Source organism: Melitaea cinxia, chromosome 28 (assembly GCF_905220565.1).
Source record: "Melitaea cinxia chromosome 28, ilMelCinx1.1, whole genome shotgun sequence".
In the NCBI taxonomy this organism is placed as follows: domain Eukaryota; kingdom Metazoa; phylum Arthropoda; class Insecta; order Lepidoptera; family Nymphalidae; genus Melitaea; species Melitaea cinxia.
Genome location: NC_059421.1, coordinates 1,363,400 through 1,380,056, shown reverse-complemented (window position 1 = coordinate 1,380,056; position 16,657 = coordinate 1,363,400). Strand labels below are relative to the sequence as shown.

Genomic DNA, 16,657 nt, shown 5'->3' with positions numbered 1-16,657 from the left:
TAAATGTGTCCTAGAACATATAATCATTATGTTCTTTGATTTTATCTGTGTGATAAATTGATGTGTGTGTATTAAATAAATAAATAAAATAAGCTTATGACATTTTTTTCGTTAATTTTTGTTGCTATTTGTAAATAGTATGAAACAGCACTAACTGTTACGCTGCCTGTCGAGTGTTCGATCCCCGCTCACTACAAATATTTGTATTGTCCATTTAGATGTTTGTCGTGGTCTGTGTATTGTGTGTTTCCGGACCCCCGAAACAGGAGAAAATCCTACTTGGGGCCGTTGAGTGTGAAGCGTTACTAAAATTTTATTTTTAATTTTATCTAGCTGGCCTCTTGTCATGTCTTGCAAACTGTCAAACAAGCTAATTTGAAATAGTTGACCTTGCCTGAAATTTTTCAATTTACTGCGTAATTTATATAATTTTTAATTTCATATGGACTACCTACATAGTAATTTAAAGAAAAGATTTTGCATAAAAAGAAATTAAATTTTACGAATAGGTGCAGTCATTTCTAGTTTTACGCTTACTACCAAACATAGTGGTTCATTTTTTGCGCTTAATTTTTTATTTTTTTTTTTTTTAAATTATTCACTGTAAGAGTTTGTTAATTTCTTGGCATTTTCTGTAAAGAAGAAGGTTAATCTTTTTTACTATTTTTGTGTGGTTTACAGCAAAACTTTTTACCATTCTCGTGTGGTTTACAGCACAAATAGGGTATAGTAATATTGAATATACGAATTTATTTACCTAAACAGGTTTTTCCGTAATGATAAATGATTCAAGTGTTTGAGAAGACGGCAGTACTAGGTCGAGTTTAAACCAGTAACCGTCTAGTAAAGCAACGGCTTTAAAAACACGAAAAATTCTTTCGATTCTTACTCACCTGTGTTGTTCCTTACCATAGATTAAAAGAAAATTCTTAAAAACTTTAGCATTTGAAAATTAAATCCTTGTTATAATTTTTCATCACTGGTTACTCTTTATAATGCACATTTTTTGCAGGAGGTACATATTATTTAGCGTCTTCGGTGCGACAAAGCCAGTACTGCGGTCACCAACCCGCCTGCCCAGCGTGGTGACTATGGGCAAAACACATGAGTTCACGTTATTTTTGGCGTAAACTTGTGGAGGCCTATGTCCAGCGGTGGACTGTATAGGCTGTAATGATGACATATTTATGCATTATATATTATTGTCCTAGGCATAAGTTTGGAATTTTAACGGTTTTTTATATCTGTGTAGTGGCAAACAAGCCTACGGCTCACTTTATGGTAAGGATTACCGTAGCCTATAGACGCTTGCAATACCAGGAGCATCGCAAGCGCGTGTCCGACCCTAAGTAACTTAACTGAGGTAGGGCACAGCGGGACATTGTTTGCCACCCTAGTTGGTACCATAGAACGCAATCAAGGCATTTTTTCACTTGCATATGATTATATGACGATTACAGCATGTTTCATTTATCAGCGGTCCATATTTATGTAAGACCAGTCCTGAGTTCGCGTTACTTTGAATACTAAACAATGGATCAGATGTTGCGGCGAATTCTCTGCTGTTTTGAATAACGGCATTATATGTTAATTAGTGTCACACGGTTTGTCAATAAGAGTTATAATTAGAAACTGTTGTGAGTCGGTCAGCATTAAATGCATTCATTTTTGCTCGATACCAGAGGACTCGGCAAAGTTCGTACCGCCATATTGTTTTTTTTTTTTCGTTTTTTTAACGGACTTTCGAAAAAGAAGGAGGTGCTCAGTTCGATTGTGTTTTTTTTTAAATGTATGACGCCTCAGAACTCATGACTGGGTGGACGTGATGATTTTTTTTTTAAATCGAAAGGGGGTGTTGTGGTCTCATTTAAATTTGATTGAGGTTTAACAAGTACTTTTCGAGCTATATCTAATAATTCCTATTTACTTGATTATTTTTTCGTCGAATTATGTTGTATTATACCGCATAATATTTCACTGAGTGTAACGATTTTGATGGTTTTGGTTTAATCAAAAGATGATGGTTGTTTTGTGATAAATATAAAAAATACTTACGTTGTATTATTACTTGTCGATGTTAATGAAGTCAGATTTTTTTCCTTTTTTTTTATATATCACTAGGTCGGCAAACAAGCATACGGCTCACCTGATGGTAAGAGATTACCGCAGCCTATAGACGCCTGCAACACCAGAACCATCGCAAGCGCGTTGCCAACTCAATCCCCAACCCCCCCCCCCCACAGGAGCTCTGGTCACCTTACTCAGCAACAGGAACACAATACTGCTTGAAAACAGTATTATTTAGCTGTGATCTTCAGTAAGGTCGAGATACTACCCCAGTCGGGCTACTCCATATTTTAAGCAGGAAATTCCTGCTGTAAGCCTTTGCGAGCATCGAGTCAAGTTGTAATAATAAACACAATTATATAAATATAATACAGAAGCTGTTAATGCTTTTAATGAAATACAAACGAAACAAAACAGATTTTTGGTAATACAATGTAATTGTTTCTTTGTTATTGTATTTGAATAAGAAAGTCTCTTGAGAATTACATTGTCATTACACGGTGTTACGTTTACATAGTTAGGCACAGAGGATTAATACAATGTATACACAATATAATAAATTATGAAAGGTCACTTCACATTTCAAAAAGAGAAAGGGTAAAATTTTAGGATTCGTTTTCAAGGATTAAACCTAAGAATTTGACAGATTCTTTAAAAAACATTTTTTTAATCAAAATAAGTTCTAAGGGGACATCCGTTAATTACGTAAGCTCAGAATGGCGGGGGAAGGGGTCCAATAAAATCTCACCAAATCTCATTTAAACCGAGGGGGGATAGTCGAAAATCTCACCGTAACTTCAAAAAATAAAAAATATTACAGATATTAAAAAATATATATTTTGAGTGTTCATTTTGCCCGCTAAAATAAATCCTATTAAAATCATTTAGTTTTTGCTTTGAATTTTATTTAATTTAAATTAATTAACTATAGTATATTTGAACAGTTTATTATTATCCGCCAATCTCTATGATATTCAGCGTCAATTTCACATAAAGGGAGGGGGGGGGGGGTCCAGGAAAATCTCACTAAATCTCACCTAAGGGGGGGAGGGGTCTAAACTGATCGAAAAATAGCTCACGTAATTAATGGATACCCCTAAGCTCTGGTGTAGTGGTGCGAGTTTCATTTACGCGTTTAAATAAAATACCGGCGGTTATGGTTAATTGTATTTGAACAAATATTTTTTCCGGTTTGTATTTCTGTCCTTGTGTGTCTCCCGACCGTGCCTCGGAGAGCACGTTAAACTGTCGGTCACGGTTGTTATCATATACACCTGATAGCGATCGTTACTCATGGTAGGGAATTTATCCGTCACCATGCAGTGGAGCAGCGTGGTGAATTAAGCTCCAATCCTTCTGATTCATATGTTACACGTTGAACCTTAACCATAATCAAAATTCTAAAAACGTTTTAAGCGAATTGAGTTAAATTGTTTAAAAAAAAATTAGTTGATAAAATGATAAAAAAGTTCGAAAAAAGTTTTGACTTAGAGTAGGGACGGATGAAACTTTATTGGAGGTAAAACCGCGGTACAAAGTACCTCTTGTTATAATTGTTAAAACAGTAAGTAACCAAAAGGCTACTAACGGAACACAATACAACTGGAACAATGGATTGTTATAAGTTTTATGCTCGTTTTTTTTGGTCTAAAAGTTTCTTAAGAAGTTATACAGAAGTATGAAAACTTGTATGTGTATGTGTGTGTGAATTTGTGTGTGTTAACATAATAGTTATTTTTTGATGAAAGTTATTGATGATTCGGTTTTATAATAAACTAGCTGACCCGGCGAACTTCGTATCGCCTAACACAAACTTTATCGTATGGTATTAAAGTTCAAATTGACTTTTAAGTATTATCACAAATCTTTTGTATGGGAGTATAGAAAAGTGTTGTTTTTAGACTTTTTCAGGAAATTTAAAAAAAATTTTTTAGAATTTTTCTCTCCGTAAGAACCATCCTCCTACTTCAAGGAATATTTTAAAAAAATAATTAGCGAAATCGGTCCAACCGTTCTCGAGTTTTGCGCTTAGCAACACATTCAGCGACTCATTTTTATATTATAAATAAATAAATATCTTTTAACAAACACACACGGTCGTCAGTTCCTAAGGTAAAGAATTTAATGCTTATGTTATATGTAACAGCCGACTGTTATATGTAATTTTTTTTCTGATAAATATATATAGAAATGATACATATAAAGATGTATAAATACAAATATTACACCCGGACTCAGGCGAGATTCGAACGCGCAACCCGCGGAACAGAAAACACGTTCACTACAAACTGCGCTAACGGGCTAATAAATAAGTATAATGTTTTTTTGTACATCCGTGTCTATGTGTGTAGGAAGAGAATGAATTAGTGTCGTTTATGTCTCATTAAGTAGAGCATATCTGCTCATATTAAAGAAGTTAGTTCAGTAGTACCAACCGCAAGAACTTTAAATCTATGTATGTACCTAAAAGCTTTTTAAGTCCGTTTATTAAAAAGGTAATACGCTATAATAACACCACGCTATATCCAGAAAAAACAGTTATAAATTTTTTATCAAATTAATAATAATAATAATATACTTTATTGCACATTTAAATAAAGAACAAAATTTACGAACTTATTGCTAAAAAGCAATCTCTTCCAGACAACCTGATAATGAAAGGGATATTGCTTTTCAGATGTGCAGGTGGTATATAAATATAAATAAGTAAAAAAAATATATATACATTATACACATACGTACGCAATAAACAATAAATAAAAAATAAATTTGAAATGATCAATAAACAGTGATTAAATAAAGTAAGAATTATGTAATACATACGTATAGTAGAATATTTATACATCAATATGTGTAGCCCGGATAGCTCAGTCGGTAGAGCATTGGACTTTTAATCCAAGGGTCCAGGGTTCAAGTCCCTGTTCGGGCGGTGATAATTTTGTTTCATTTATAAAAGAATCTCAATGACAATAACATTTAATGGTAATAAAAAACACCACTTCTTCAACACTTTCCTCAACTTTGTATTTATTAAACGTTAACTTTTTTAAGATTTTATTTTTGAAGTAATATTTCAAGCGTTTTATTCGGCTTAACGACTTCGGCTAAGTTTAAATGGAATTCGATCGTTTGAAGTCGATCAAAATGAAGAGCAAAGGAGTCGGTTACAAAAATACAGACACACGTCAAGCTGATAAAAAGCGTGTAAAAAAAGTGACTTCAGTTTACATCGGAAGAGTAATATATTAAGTAATCGAAAAAATAATCAATTAAATACACGTTATTAGGGATAAATCCCAAATACTCGTCAGATCTCCAACAAATTGAAACGGATTGAAATGACAAACGCTTTCGACTACAATATTATTATAAAAAAAGTAAAAAGTTATGAGATTAACACAAATAAAAATGCAGTCAAACTGAGAACCTGTTCCTTTTTTGAACTCATTTAAAAATTAAAAAAAATATATCTTTATTTAATCTGTATTAAAAACCAGCATTATTACACCTAGGCTCTTCTAATCATAATATCTAAAATGTAATAATTGGTCACTTGCAACATTACCTAATGATTGGTAAGCGGTGTTAGTACACTTACTCCACACTATTGTCCGTCCGTCACAATTATTTCACGGAAGACGTTTTCCCATAATTATCACCATAGGTTGTTGGGTCATCAGATAAACTTGATAGCTGGATCAGAGCGGAATTTATGTGAAAGGTTTTAAGTGTTATTACATCGAAACTGACTTAAAATAATTGTGAGTTACTCACAAACTAAAAAAAAAGGCGACTTCAATTACATCGACAAATAATACAACGTACTCTTAGATAGACGAAAGAATTGTCGAGTACCTACATTGTTAAAAAAATAGGATTGACTTACTATTGACATTATACGATTTATTTAATTTAATGTTTAATTATATGTTTGTAGCTTTTCTCTATATTATTATAAAATCTTGCTCATGGTGTAACTAATTTGTGATGATGAATGAATGTAGGTATACTATATGGATGTGGATGAATGCTAGGTAAATTAAATGTAATGCAATTTATATAATTCTTTGTTTGTGTTTGAAATTGATTTATTTTGTTGTATTTTCTTTGTTTTATGTAAACTATTTTGTATGCTTTTCTTTGTGGAACCTTGGTCCTTCGTCTGAAATAAACTTATATGATATTATTATTATTATTATTATTATTAGGGATAGCTCTAAAAGCGCTTATCAGATCTCGACCAAATTTAAATAGGACAATATGACAAGTACCAACCTTTGATTTAAAAAAAGAACTATCAGAATTGGTAGACCTAGTAAAAAGTTATGAGGTGTAATACAACGTCTTTGACGAAAACATAATCAATGAAGTTATTGATACTTGTCAATTGTTAGTGATTAATAATGATTGATTATATGCTAGCTCATATCTTTTGTTCTGTAAACTGATAATGACATTTTTATATGGATATTCGAAAACTAGTGCTAGTCATGTATGCTTCAGTCTGCACAAAGACTGCACAAATCGCTTGTCACGTGATCCCATTTAAATTTGAACGAGATCTGACGACAATTATTGTGTTATCCCTAATATGCGTATTATTTCCTATTTCATGTATATCTGTTTGTTTCCCAAACATAAATTAAATTAAATGTCTTCGTTATCTCATTTTAATACTTATCGATGATTGAAATCGGTTTTTCTGTTCGAGAACAAACTCAATTATCGTAACAAATATCTAAGTCTTCAGCTAATGAAGCTAAATCATAGACAATCTAATAATGATTGATTTTCTTTTAGATTTTCAGTTTCGCCTTGAGCCTGTTTGCGTTGGTTTACTGTGAGCCACCGGTGCAAGGATACCACTATGAGCCGAACAATTATCACTCAAACTCATATATTACACCTTCCAATAGTTACTTGCCTCCAAAAACTAGTAAGTACACTTTTTATTTCAAATAATTATAAAGTCATCTCATAATATTTTATAATGCCCAAGTAAACATAAAATTAATTAGAGGTTAGGTCATGGAGCATGGGTTAGGTAGTGATTGAAGGGTAGGTAGGTAGAGTTGGCGCAAATGTCACAGCACTGGTTTATGTCTGTTGCGCTGGCGGTTGCTGGTTCGATCCCCGCACTTGACAAACATTTGTATTTTCCATATAGATGTTTGCTGTGGTCTGGGTGTTTGTGCAGTCCTTGTGGGTCTTTCTAGCGTGTCTCGGATAGCACGTAAGCCGTCGGTCCCGGTTGTTATCGTGTACACCTAATAGCGGTCGTTACCCATAGTATGGAGACAGATGCCTATGCTCAGCCGTGGGATATTACAGGCTGAAATGAGGTAGAGTCGAGAAAAAAGAATCGTTCTATTGTTTTAATAAGTAGTTTAACTAATAAGTAATTTTTATAAATGTCACTTTCAAGGAAGATTGTATAATGACAAATTAAATCACAGTCATAAACATATGCCCACACATACGGTATGTATTTTAAACATTTTATAAGAAAAATAAATAAAGCCTCTTTCAAGCAGCGTTTTTCAATCCTCGTGTATAAACTTTTGTGAAAATTCATCGTTGTCAATATTATCTTTGTATTTATTAATAATAGTATAATTTAAGATATTAACTATTTAATAAAATATCATAAAAAAAGTTTCTATAAACATACAAATATAATTTTTTTTTAAATTCCAGGTTTAAATTTGCCCAGCAGCTACCTACCACCGAATTCTTTTACTGGAAGTGGTAATAATTTTAACAACCACCAGAACAGTGGTCATAATTATAATCACCACCAAAACAATGGTCATAATTACGACAATCACCAGAATAACGGTCATAATTATGATCATCAACACGGTCATCACGCAAACGAAAATGAAGTGGTATGTAAAGTTTTCAAATTGTTAGGCGTAATTTAATTTGTCATTGCTATATTGTATTGGTGACGCCATATTGTACTGGTGACATATCAGTACAATTTGGCGTCGCTTTAAGGTGTCATTTCAAAAAGAACCAGAGACCTGAGTATAATAGTTTGTTTTCACATAATTTCAAATTCATTCAAGTATACAAGCAGGGCCAGACTTAGAGGTTTGAAGGCCTTGGGACAATAAAGGAGTGGAGTTTTTTTAAAAGTTGAAACACGAAAAAAAAAATGAAAGAAAATGTTGTTTACAAGTGTTTATTAGTTTGAAATTGATTTTTTTTCCGAAGTCTCTGTTGCGGGGTCCCCTCTTTTGTGGAGGCCTTATGGCTGTAGCCCCGGTTGCCTTCTCCTAAATCCGGCCATGTATACAGGTGAATACCTACTTACATTGAGTAAATTCAAATAAGAAACTTATAGATTTAATAATTAGTATTCCTAGGAAAATTGTATTACTTAATATACTTATTATAGTGTATAAATCAGTAATTTTTAAACTATTTTGGTCAAGAGACCCATTTCTTAAAATAAACTGACACCTTAAAGCCGCAATAACCTACAATATTGCTAATTGCTGCTAATTGTAGGGTCTAAGTACTTCTGCAGTCGGCTGTTCCAGATTTGGAGCAGGATATTTTCTGCTTTGCCCTACATTAGTTCAATATAATTGTGTTGCTCGCAAAAAACAGACTTCAATTTAGACAGACAAGTAATAAAATGTAGGTACTTGAAAATGAATCAATTAAACACGCATTATCGGAGATAACTCAAAAATCACTCGTCAGATTTCGATCAAAGTTAAATGGGACCACACGACAAGCGCCAGCTGTAGGATCGGCGATCGTCGGTTAAAATCGGGACACACATAAAAAATACAGCCTAATTGAGACCGTCCTTTTAATGAAGTCGGTTAACAATATAGCGCTGTAATTAATTAAAACGTTACTTGTTACGATTAGTTTTTCTAATTAAGTCGTATATTGACACAAGTATTACCGAATATTGGCGTAGTCGGAAAGTATAATATAAATATGTATATACTTCTTAATGACGTAATTCCTTTTATTAATATTACAAAACTAATGTGTTGTTATACATATTACAGTCTACAATTGTGATAATTATGCTAATTTATACAAATAAATAAAATTGGAGTGTCTGTTTGTAATATTAAAATAACCGCTTTTTACTAAATGCGTATATATGGATGTATACAAGACACATATACCAAAATAACATTTTTTACAATTTTTGTCTGTCTGGAACGATTTTAACGGGACTTTCATTGGCAGTTAGTTGATATAGTAAGGAGTAACTTAGACTACTTTTATTTTAGGAATTTATTTTATATAATTTTTTTGTTAAATTCCATGCGAACGAAGTCGCGGGCACGGCTAGTCTCATTGTAAATCAGATTTCGAAAATATATTTTCTTGTTCATACCTATTTCATTAAGGATTTTTGTAGGCTGTATACCACATTTAAAAGAAGTGGAATAGTAGCATCAAAAGAGAATACAGAAACGATTGCGTTAACCGTTTAGTTATATTTGTCGAAGAAAACCTCAAATTGTAATTTAAATAATTATTTATAATTTTTATACAATTTTACAAGAAAAACGTTTTTACAATAGATTAGTCCTAAGCAAATGATCAGATACGTAATAAAAATTAAATAAAAATAGAATTAAATTAATTATGTACATAAACGCAAATATTGTAAAAAAACTTTGGTTAGTGCTTATTTTTATGAAATTTGTATATAAAATATGAATTTATCGGTTTCAGTCTGTATATATTGTCGTCGATAGCGTAAAATATATCTCCATAGTCTCCAAATATGATACTGCGAGGGAGGAAATCTAAAGAGGCCACTTGCTTTGCTGTTCCATTCCTACAATCAATTTCATACAACCCATCCTCAGTTACACCAAACGTTTTCTCTTCATCGCTTACAAATTGATAAACTACGCTTAAATCTCTATTTTTGACCACCTCAACACCGTCCACTGCACAGAAAACACCGCACATTGTAACGAAATGTATGTTTCTTTTGTAATCTACATTAAATTCTATAACCGTCTTCATGTCACCAACTCGTACCGCCTTCAGACCCTGGTCGAATATTTTATAGATCATGTGATTGTTCGCGTCAATGAGGTACATTTCATTGTTTCTTATCACCAATTTGAAAATATTCATGTTGTACAAGCCGACGTTGACTGCTTCGTTTGCTATTGGGTCGTATTTGTAAAGACCGTCGTCCGATCCGAAGTACACTTCCCCTGCATCAGCGTCGACGGCTGTAGCTTTATTATTCCTAATTCCATTGATTTTCATTGCTCTTTTAGTTATAACATTAATAAACGCTCGTCCTGAATTCTGTATAGCGTCATCCATGTACATGAAGTATAAATTTCGTGTCGCTGAGTCGTAAGCAAGTTCTTTTACATCTTTGAACTCATTCGTCAACAATTCTTGTTTATATAATCTCGTGCCGATCCTTTGTATTGGTGTGTCTGTTACGTATATACTTATCTTAGTATCGACACAAACTGTTATCGCTAAAACTAGGATAGCTGTTGCCGATAACATTATTCCTGGTTTTAAAACGTGCACATAAAGGCACTTTATGTCTAAAACTGACTTCAATGGTAAATGTTTTGATCTTTTATCTCATTGAGGTTAAAACAGAGTAAACTTTTGCGTTCGGCTTAAACGAAATTCATTTGATTGTAGCTCTTATGTCTATAATAATAGGGTCGTGCGTGATTGTGGAATTTTCGTCAATTAGTCATTTTGTATTTGTCATCACGGATGCGTTGAGAAAATTGTTATAAACAAGCGTAGAGGTCGTTTTATACAGCTCATAATCATTATACCACATAGTTAAGGGACTTAATACACTTATCCAACATCAAAATGATAGTTTTATTTCGCATTAATTACAATTTACTGTCAAACAAAAAATATATATTTTGCGAGAAGTATCATTTCCTTATTTATAAATTGATACGTTTTAAGCCAATAATATATTAGACATTTTATTAACTACACATCTTATATATAGAATTCTCGTGTCACAATGTTAGTTAACATAATCCTCCGAAACGGCTGGTCCGATTTTTATGAAATTTTGTGTGTATATCGGGTAGGTCGGAGAATCGACCAACATCTATTTTTCATACCCCTAAGTTATAAGGGGGGGATTAAGGGGGTTAATACCATATATGGCTAAACAACGTTTGCGGGGTCAGCTAGTATATACATACGAGAACTTTAGTTCAATGACATTATTTATACAGAGAAGTCTTTATATACTTAAGCTTAACAGGTCTTATCCTTATTAGGTTTGAGCCGAATCAATTTAGTGGCATCCGAGTAAACGATATTAGAATCTTTATCGAATGCCAACCCGAACGCGTCATCAATTTCCACAACTTTCTTTAAGGAAATATCAGACTTATCTATTTTGTAAATTCCATCAGCAAGGCACGCGTACGGGTTACCGTTAATGTCCGTTGTTAGACCTCTCACACCCTCGTTGGCAAATTCCTTATACAACGTAGTATCCTTTGTTCCCATTTGTTGACTGTACAACCCCGTAGTGTTGGTAAAAAAAATAGTTTCATTTTTGTCAATAATAAACAAATCAACTTTAGTATCTTCCAAATCTTTGTATCTCACTGATTCACCGTTTACTAAGACGTATAAAAATTGTGAAGGAAAAATAGAATAATACACTTTATCCTTGACGAAAAGTGTCCATATATTTGAATCTTTGGCACCGAAAAATTCAGCTGAGTTAGACTTTTTATTGTATTTGTATATACCGTCGCTTCCTCCGATGTAAACTTCGTTGTTATTTTGATCGACTGCTTGAGCGAAGCCATTGTTGATGCCATTTAGATCAGCGAACGCTTTTGTATTTAAATCGACGGATGCCGTTTTGAATACATCGTCGTTTGTGTTTAGACTGTAGCTGAAGTACACTGTATTGGTGCTGTAATCTACAGCTAGCATATACGGTCGGTCTATGTCGGTTTTAAGTTCTTCGACTTCATGGTATATGCCATTGATCATGACACCTTCACACGGCTTTTTCGTTGTCTCCTCGCCTTCCTTAATAACACCTGCTTGTATAATTGCAGCTGTTGTTAGAAGGAGATAGAGTTGCATTATGGCTGCAAAAAAAACAATTTTCAATTTAAATAAGAATAAAGTTTCGAAAATTGTAAATTTCCTTACAAATACAATTAACCGAGACATCGATTTATACATACATATACCGAAAGAGTAATTTTTTGATAATTCTCAAATATTAGCTCAAGCTTAGATTGAGTTTGAGTGGGAAAAATAAATAAACATTTCAAATTCAACGGCCTCCAGTAGGGTAAAAATTTTGTATTAGAGGCCGGAAACTCAAAACACAAACGAAACGCATAGATAACGATAATAATCGCTTCGCTTCTTCTTTCTTCGAGAGCGCTTCTTTGTTACCAACATAATTAATTACCTTTCATCGTCATCAAACACGAAAAATAGAACTCAATTTTTGAATCACTGATTTAAAAATTGTGTTATTGCCAACAAAAACTTAAGATATAAAAATTATTTCTATAACTTAATTAAAATCCATACCCGTGTTCACTAGTTGCTTCATTTGTAAGAAATAATTAAGTTTATATGACTGACAAACACTAAAAAAACTAAAAAAGAAATACATAGAGAGGCTCCTATATCTGCTACCGTCATTGTTTATTATATTTTTCTATGGATTTTTTATATCCTGAATGAATTACTATTATTTTTAACCGACTTCCAAAAAAAAGAGGTTCTTAATTCGACAGTGTTTTTTATGTTTGTTACTTCAGAACTTTTTACTAGGTAGACCGATTTCAATGCATCGAAAGATAGCGCTTGTCATGTGGTCCCATTTATATTCAGTCGAGATTTAACAAGTACTTTTCGAGTTATATCGCATAATACATATTAACTTAACTATTTTTTGTCGGCCTAAGTAGTATTATACCTCATAACTTTTTACTAGGTGTACCGATTTTGATGATTTTTATTTAAATCGAAATTTGATACTTGTTTTGTGATCTCATTAAAACCTAATTAGGTATGATGACTATGATGATATGATGTCTTTGAGTAATCTTTGATAACGCGTAATTACTTGACTATTTGTAACTGTAAGTGGCATCTGTAAAAAACACATTTTGCGAAAATAAATGGTTTTATTTATTCAGAGTTCAAGATTTATTTATTTATTTATTTACACTTTCGCACACTAATACAAGGTTTTAACAGCATAACAAATAAAATATAAAAATAAAATTTGCATCAGCTGCAACAGGCGGCCTTATCGCTAATACAGCGATCTCTTCCAGGCAACCTTTGGGCAGAGGACTAAATAAGAAGTGTGGGATGGGGCGCAAAAATGTTATGTAACATACATATGTACATAATCACAAACGTACATGTACACCAAATACATTTACTTACATATACATAATACTTACTTACATATACATACATTCAGATATATACATATACATATATACATACATACACATACATATACATACACATACATATACATACACATACACATACATACACAAATACATATATATCAATAATAGTAAAAAAAAAACCTGATAAATTTTAAATGACAGACAAAACATCATAGCATAAAGTACTCATTGAAATAAAATTGCTTGACATACATTATGACGATAAATACATTTCTTTTGTGAGTTTTTTAAATGTCTCTAATGTTTGAGCATTCTTTATAGACAGTGGCAATGAGTTCCAAAGACGACAAGCTTCTACAGTAAAAGATTTCGTATGTTTAATTTTGTTGACTTTAAAAACGTTTGTTAATGAATATACATATCCAATAAAATATTCATATGCCGTTTAAGTTGAATATATTTATTTCGAGAATAAAAATGATACCTTCTTGACAGAGTTAGACAAACATGAGGGCACTGTACGTCAAACGTTTATCGACAGACCCAAAAGATCACTTAAGAGTGTACATTAAAATTTAAATTTAGGTAATAATTGATAATAGATTTATAGAGTCGGTTATTTGCTCTGCACTAATTGGCTACTAATGCTAGTTGCCTGAAATAAGAATTTTCTTTAATTTTATAAATTGAAATAAGGTATAAGGAGACTCTTTGATCTCTCTGTGCGATACTGCCCGTGACCTATACTCTGCGAGTTTATCAATAAGATATTAAAATCATATTCTCATTTATACAAATAATTTTCATACAGTATTCTCTTGATTGAACAATATATATATTTAAGTGATTGCCAAATTACGTAGATAAGTATAAGATTTTAATACAAATGGTCGACAAGATAATCACGTATTTATAATTTATAAATAGCTGCGAATTAAATGTATGTTTTTAGTAATTAGTCTATGAATTGACGTAGAGCTTAACAGGAAATATCTTACACAAAATTTAGAGCAGCTCGACTGGGGAAGTGATATAGCGCGCTTAACTTGCGCCCGGGGTACAATACCTTTTAAGCACCCTCCCCCCATTCGAAGACCATATAATACGTCTAGCTAATTTTTGTTTTGCGGACCATTCGGTACCCTTTGTGAGTAGCGCCCGGGGCATGATGCTTAACTTAAGTTCGTGGACAGGGTCGGGGTTGGACTCGCAACGCGCTTGTAATGCATTTGATTTGGAGGTTTTCTACGATATCCATTCAGGCGGGCCTTACACTTGTTTGCTATTCTTCTAAAATTAAAAATGGTATATTTTCAGCCAAAATCCTACGAGTTCGGGTATTCGGTTAAGGATGCGAAGTCAGGTAACGACTATGATAGACGAGAGATGTCAGATGGAAATGTGGTGCGCGGAGAATACAGAGTGCAATTGCCCGACGGACGGACACAGATTGGTAAGATTGTATTAACATTAGAATATAATACATATATGTCGAAGACAACGATATAATAACTTTCATCAGACATCACGGCGAGCAGTAGCGGCAATCGAGAAGTTTTATGTACATCGTGCTGATTCCGTTCATGATGTTTGTTAAATATTCGGTTACTTTAAGAAAAGTTTAGAAGATTGCACAGAAAATTGGACAATTTCAAAAAACTTAACGATTATTGTTTAACTGCGAAGTTTCGAAGTTCTCTGCAGAATTTACATTCCGAATCGGTGGTAGCTTTACTTCTACAAATATAATAATTGATTTTTAAAGTTTTAATTTGTAAAATGACGATTCGAAAGTGCTCTTGGAGCCTATTTGAATAAAGCTGTTTTTTTATTTTGATTTTGACTTCACTCATTTAAAAGTTCGCAAGACAAAACAAGTGTGGTAAGCTGGTAACAACATTTCTAACAGTTATAATATTTCATTGTTTTCAGTAACATACCACGCTGACTGGCGGACCGGTTTCCATGCAGACGTTAGGTATGAGGGACAGGCGAGATATCCTGATTCAAGCAACCAAGGTAATATATAATTAATAATAAGGTATAATTATTTTACGAAATTATATTACAAACTATATTTTTGTTCCTCACCGCTCCTAGAATATCTGGTATTAAAACTGACGCTGTTAACGAGTTTTGCATTGGTTTCTGTTTCCAAGTACTTATATACTTATATCTTACTTCTTTTTTGTTCTATTTGTACAAATTATTTACATAATTAATCAAAAATATAAAGTATAGTATGAAAAGATTGTAAGCTCAACAGTCTACAATATATAATTTAGTATCGTAATAGTAGAGGTAAATAATATTTATATTATCTTAATCTATTTGTTTTTAATCATATTTCGTCTCAAATTCAGATTTCGATTTTGTGTTGCTTAAACTTTTTGTATTAATCGGTATCTGTTAATTAAAGTCAGGTTACGTCAGTTCATCGTATTTATAAAGAATAAAATATAGTATTATGTTTTTTTTTTTTTTAAATTTCAGGTTATAACTACAATGCGCCAGATTTTTCCGGATCGTTAACCGGTTTTCAGAGTAATGTCGGCTACAAACCAGTTTACGGACCACCCGGCTATCACTGAACAACGGTCAAAATGTTTAAAACTGCCGCCATCACAAAAAAAAACTTCTATCAACATTTCATGACTTTGCTTGTTATTTTAGTTATGAAACGGTTTCAAGCCACAGAATAAGAAATAATTCTGTTTGACAGCTAGCATTGTAATTGCTCTACTTTTGATAATGGACAATAATTGTACAATTTTCTTCATTTCTAGTGACAGTTTTGAACAATAAATTTCAAGATTTTTACTGCGGTTTTAAGTGTCAGTGGATTGAAAATAAATTGTTTTGTATTTTGATCTAAGGGCATTTTAAATAACGAAGTACCGATGTACCTAAATGAGTATTATTAGTAAATTTTAAGATTAATTTTATACTATGTAAATGTAATTATATTTTAGTAAATGAATACATTTTTACATTATTTTCGTTTTTATTTATATATCTTACTAGCTGACCCAGCAAACGTTTTTTTGCCATATATATTATTAACCACTTAATCCCTCCCCCTTGTAACTTAGGGATATGAAAACTAGATGTTGGCCTATTCTCGGACCTACCCAATATGCACACAAAATTTCATCATCATAAAAATCTGTCCAGCCGTT

The 16,657-nt window shown here is 32.6% G+C and overlaps 2 protein-coding genes and 1 non-coding gene across 3 annotated transcripts; 2 read left to right on the top strand and 1 right to left on the bottom strand.

Moving 5' to 3' along the window:
- The first annotated feature begins 4,923 nt into the window (after positions 1 to 4,923).
- On the top strand, positions 4,924 to 4,996 carry Trnak-uuu. The gene has a single exon. It is a non-coding gene; the product is annotated as a tRNA-Lys (tRNA).
- A 215-nt stretch (positions 4,997 to 5,211) lies between these two features.
- On the top strand, positions 5,212 to 16,242 carry LOC123667394 (pro-resilin-like). Its single transcript, XM_045601301.1, has 6 exons — positions 5,212 to 5,280; positions 6,868 to 7,003; positions 7,765 to 7,955; positions 14,796 to 14,931; positions 15,411 to 15,497; positions 15,972 to 16,242. Exons 1-6 carry the CDS (start codon positions 5,212 to 5,214, stop codon positions 16,067 to 16,069), a joined length of 717 nt encoding a protein of 238 aa, XP_045457257.1. The 3' UTR covers positions 16,070 to 16,242.
- LOC123667541 (ommochrome-binding protein-like) lies at positions 11,240 to 12,666 on the bottom strand. The gene is made up of 2 exons (XM_045601423.1): positions 12,637 to 12,666; positions 11,240 to 12,179 (listed from the first exon to the last, which is right to left on the bottom strand). The coding sequence occupies exons 1-2, from the start codon at positions 12,656 to 12,658 to the stop codon at positions 11,323 to 11,325; spliced, it is 879 nt and encodes a 292-aa protein (XP_045457379.1). The 5' UTR covers positions 12,659 to 12,666; the 3' UTR covers positions 11,240 to 11,322.
- Positions 16,243 to 16,657: the final 415 nt, after the last annotated feature.

What these genes read in the sequence shown, in the direction of transcription:
- LOC123667394 (XM_045601301.1), top strand. Translation starts at nt 5,212, where the DNA reads ATGAAGAGCAAAGGAGTCGGTTACAAAAATACAGACACACGTCAAGCT. An exon ending in ATAAAAAGCGTGTAAAAAAA is followed by an intron (nt 5,281 to 6,867) that starts GTGACTTCAGTT and finishes ATTTTCTTTTAG; the next exon opens with ATTTTCAGTTTCGCCTTGAG. An exon ending in ACGCAAACGAAAATGAAGTG is followed by an intron (nt 7,956 to 14,795) that starts GTATGTAAAGTT and finishes GTATATTTTCAG; the next exon opens with CCAAAATCCTACGAGTTCGG.
- LOC123667541 (XM_045601423.1), bottom strand. Translation starts at nt 12,658, where the DNA reads ATGAAGCAACTAGTGAACACGG. An exon ending in GAAGCAACTAGTGAACACGG is followed by an intron (nt 12,180 to 12,636) that starts GTATGGATTTTA and finishes TTTTTTTTGCAG; the next exon opens with CCATAATGCAACTCTATCTC.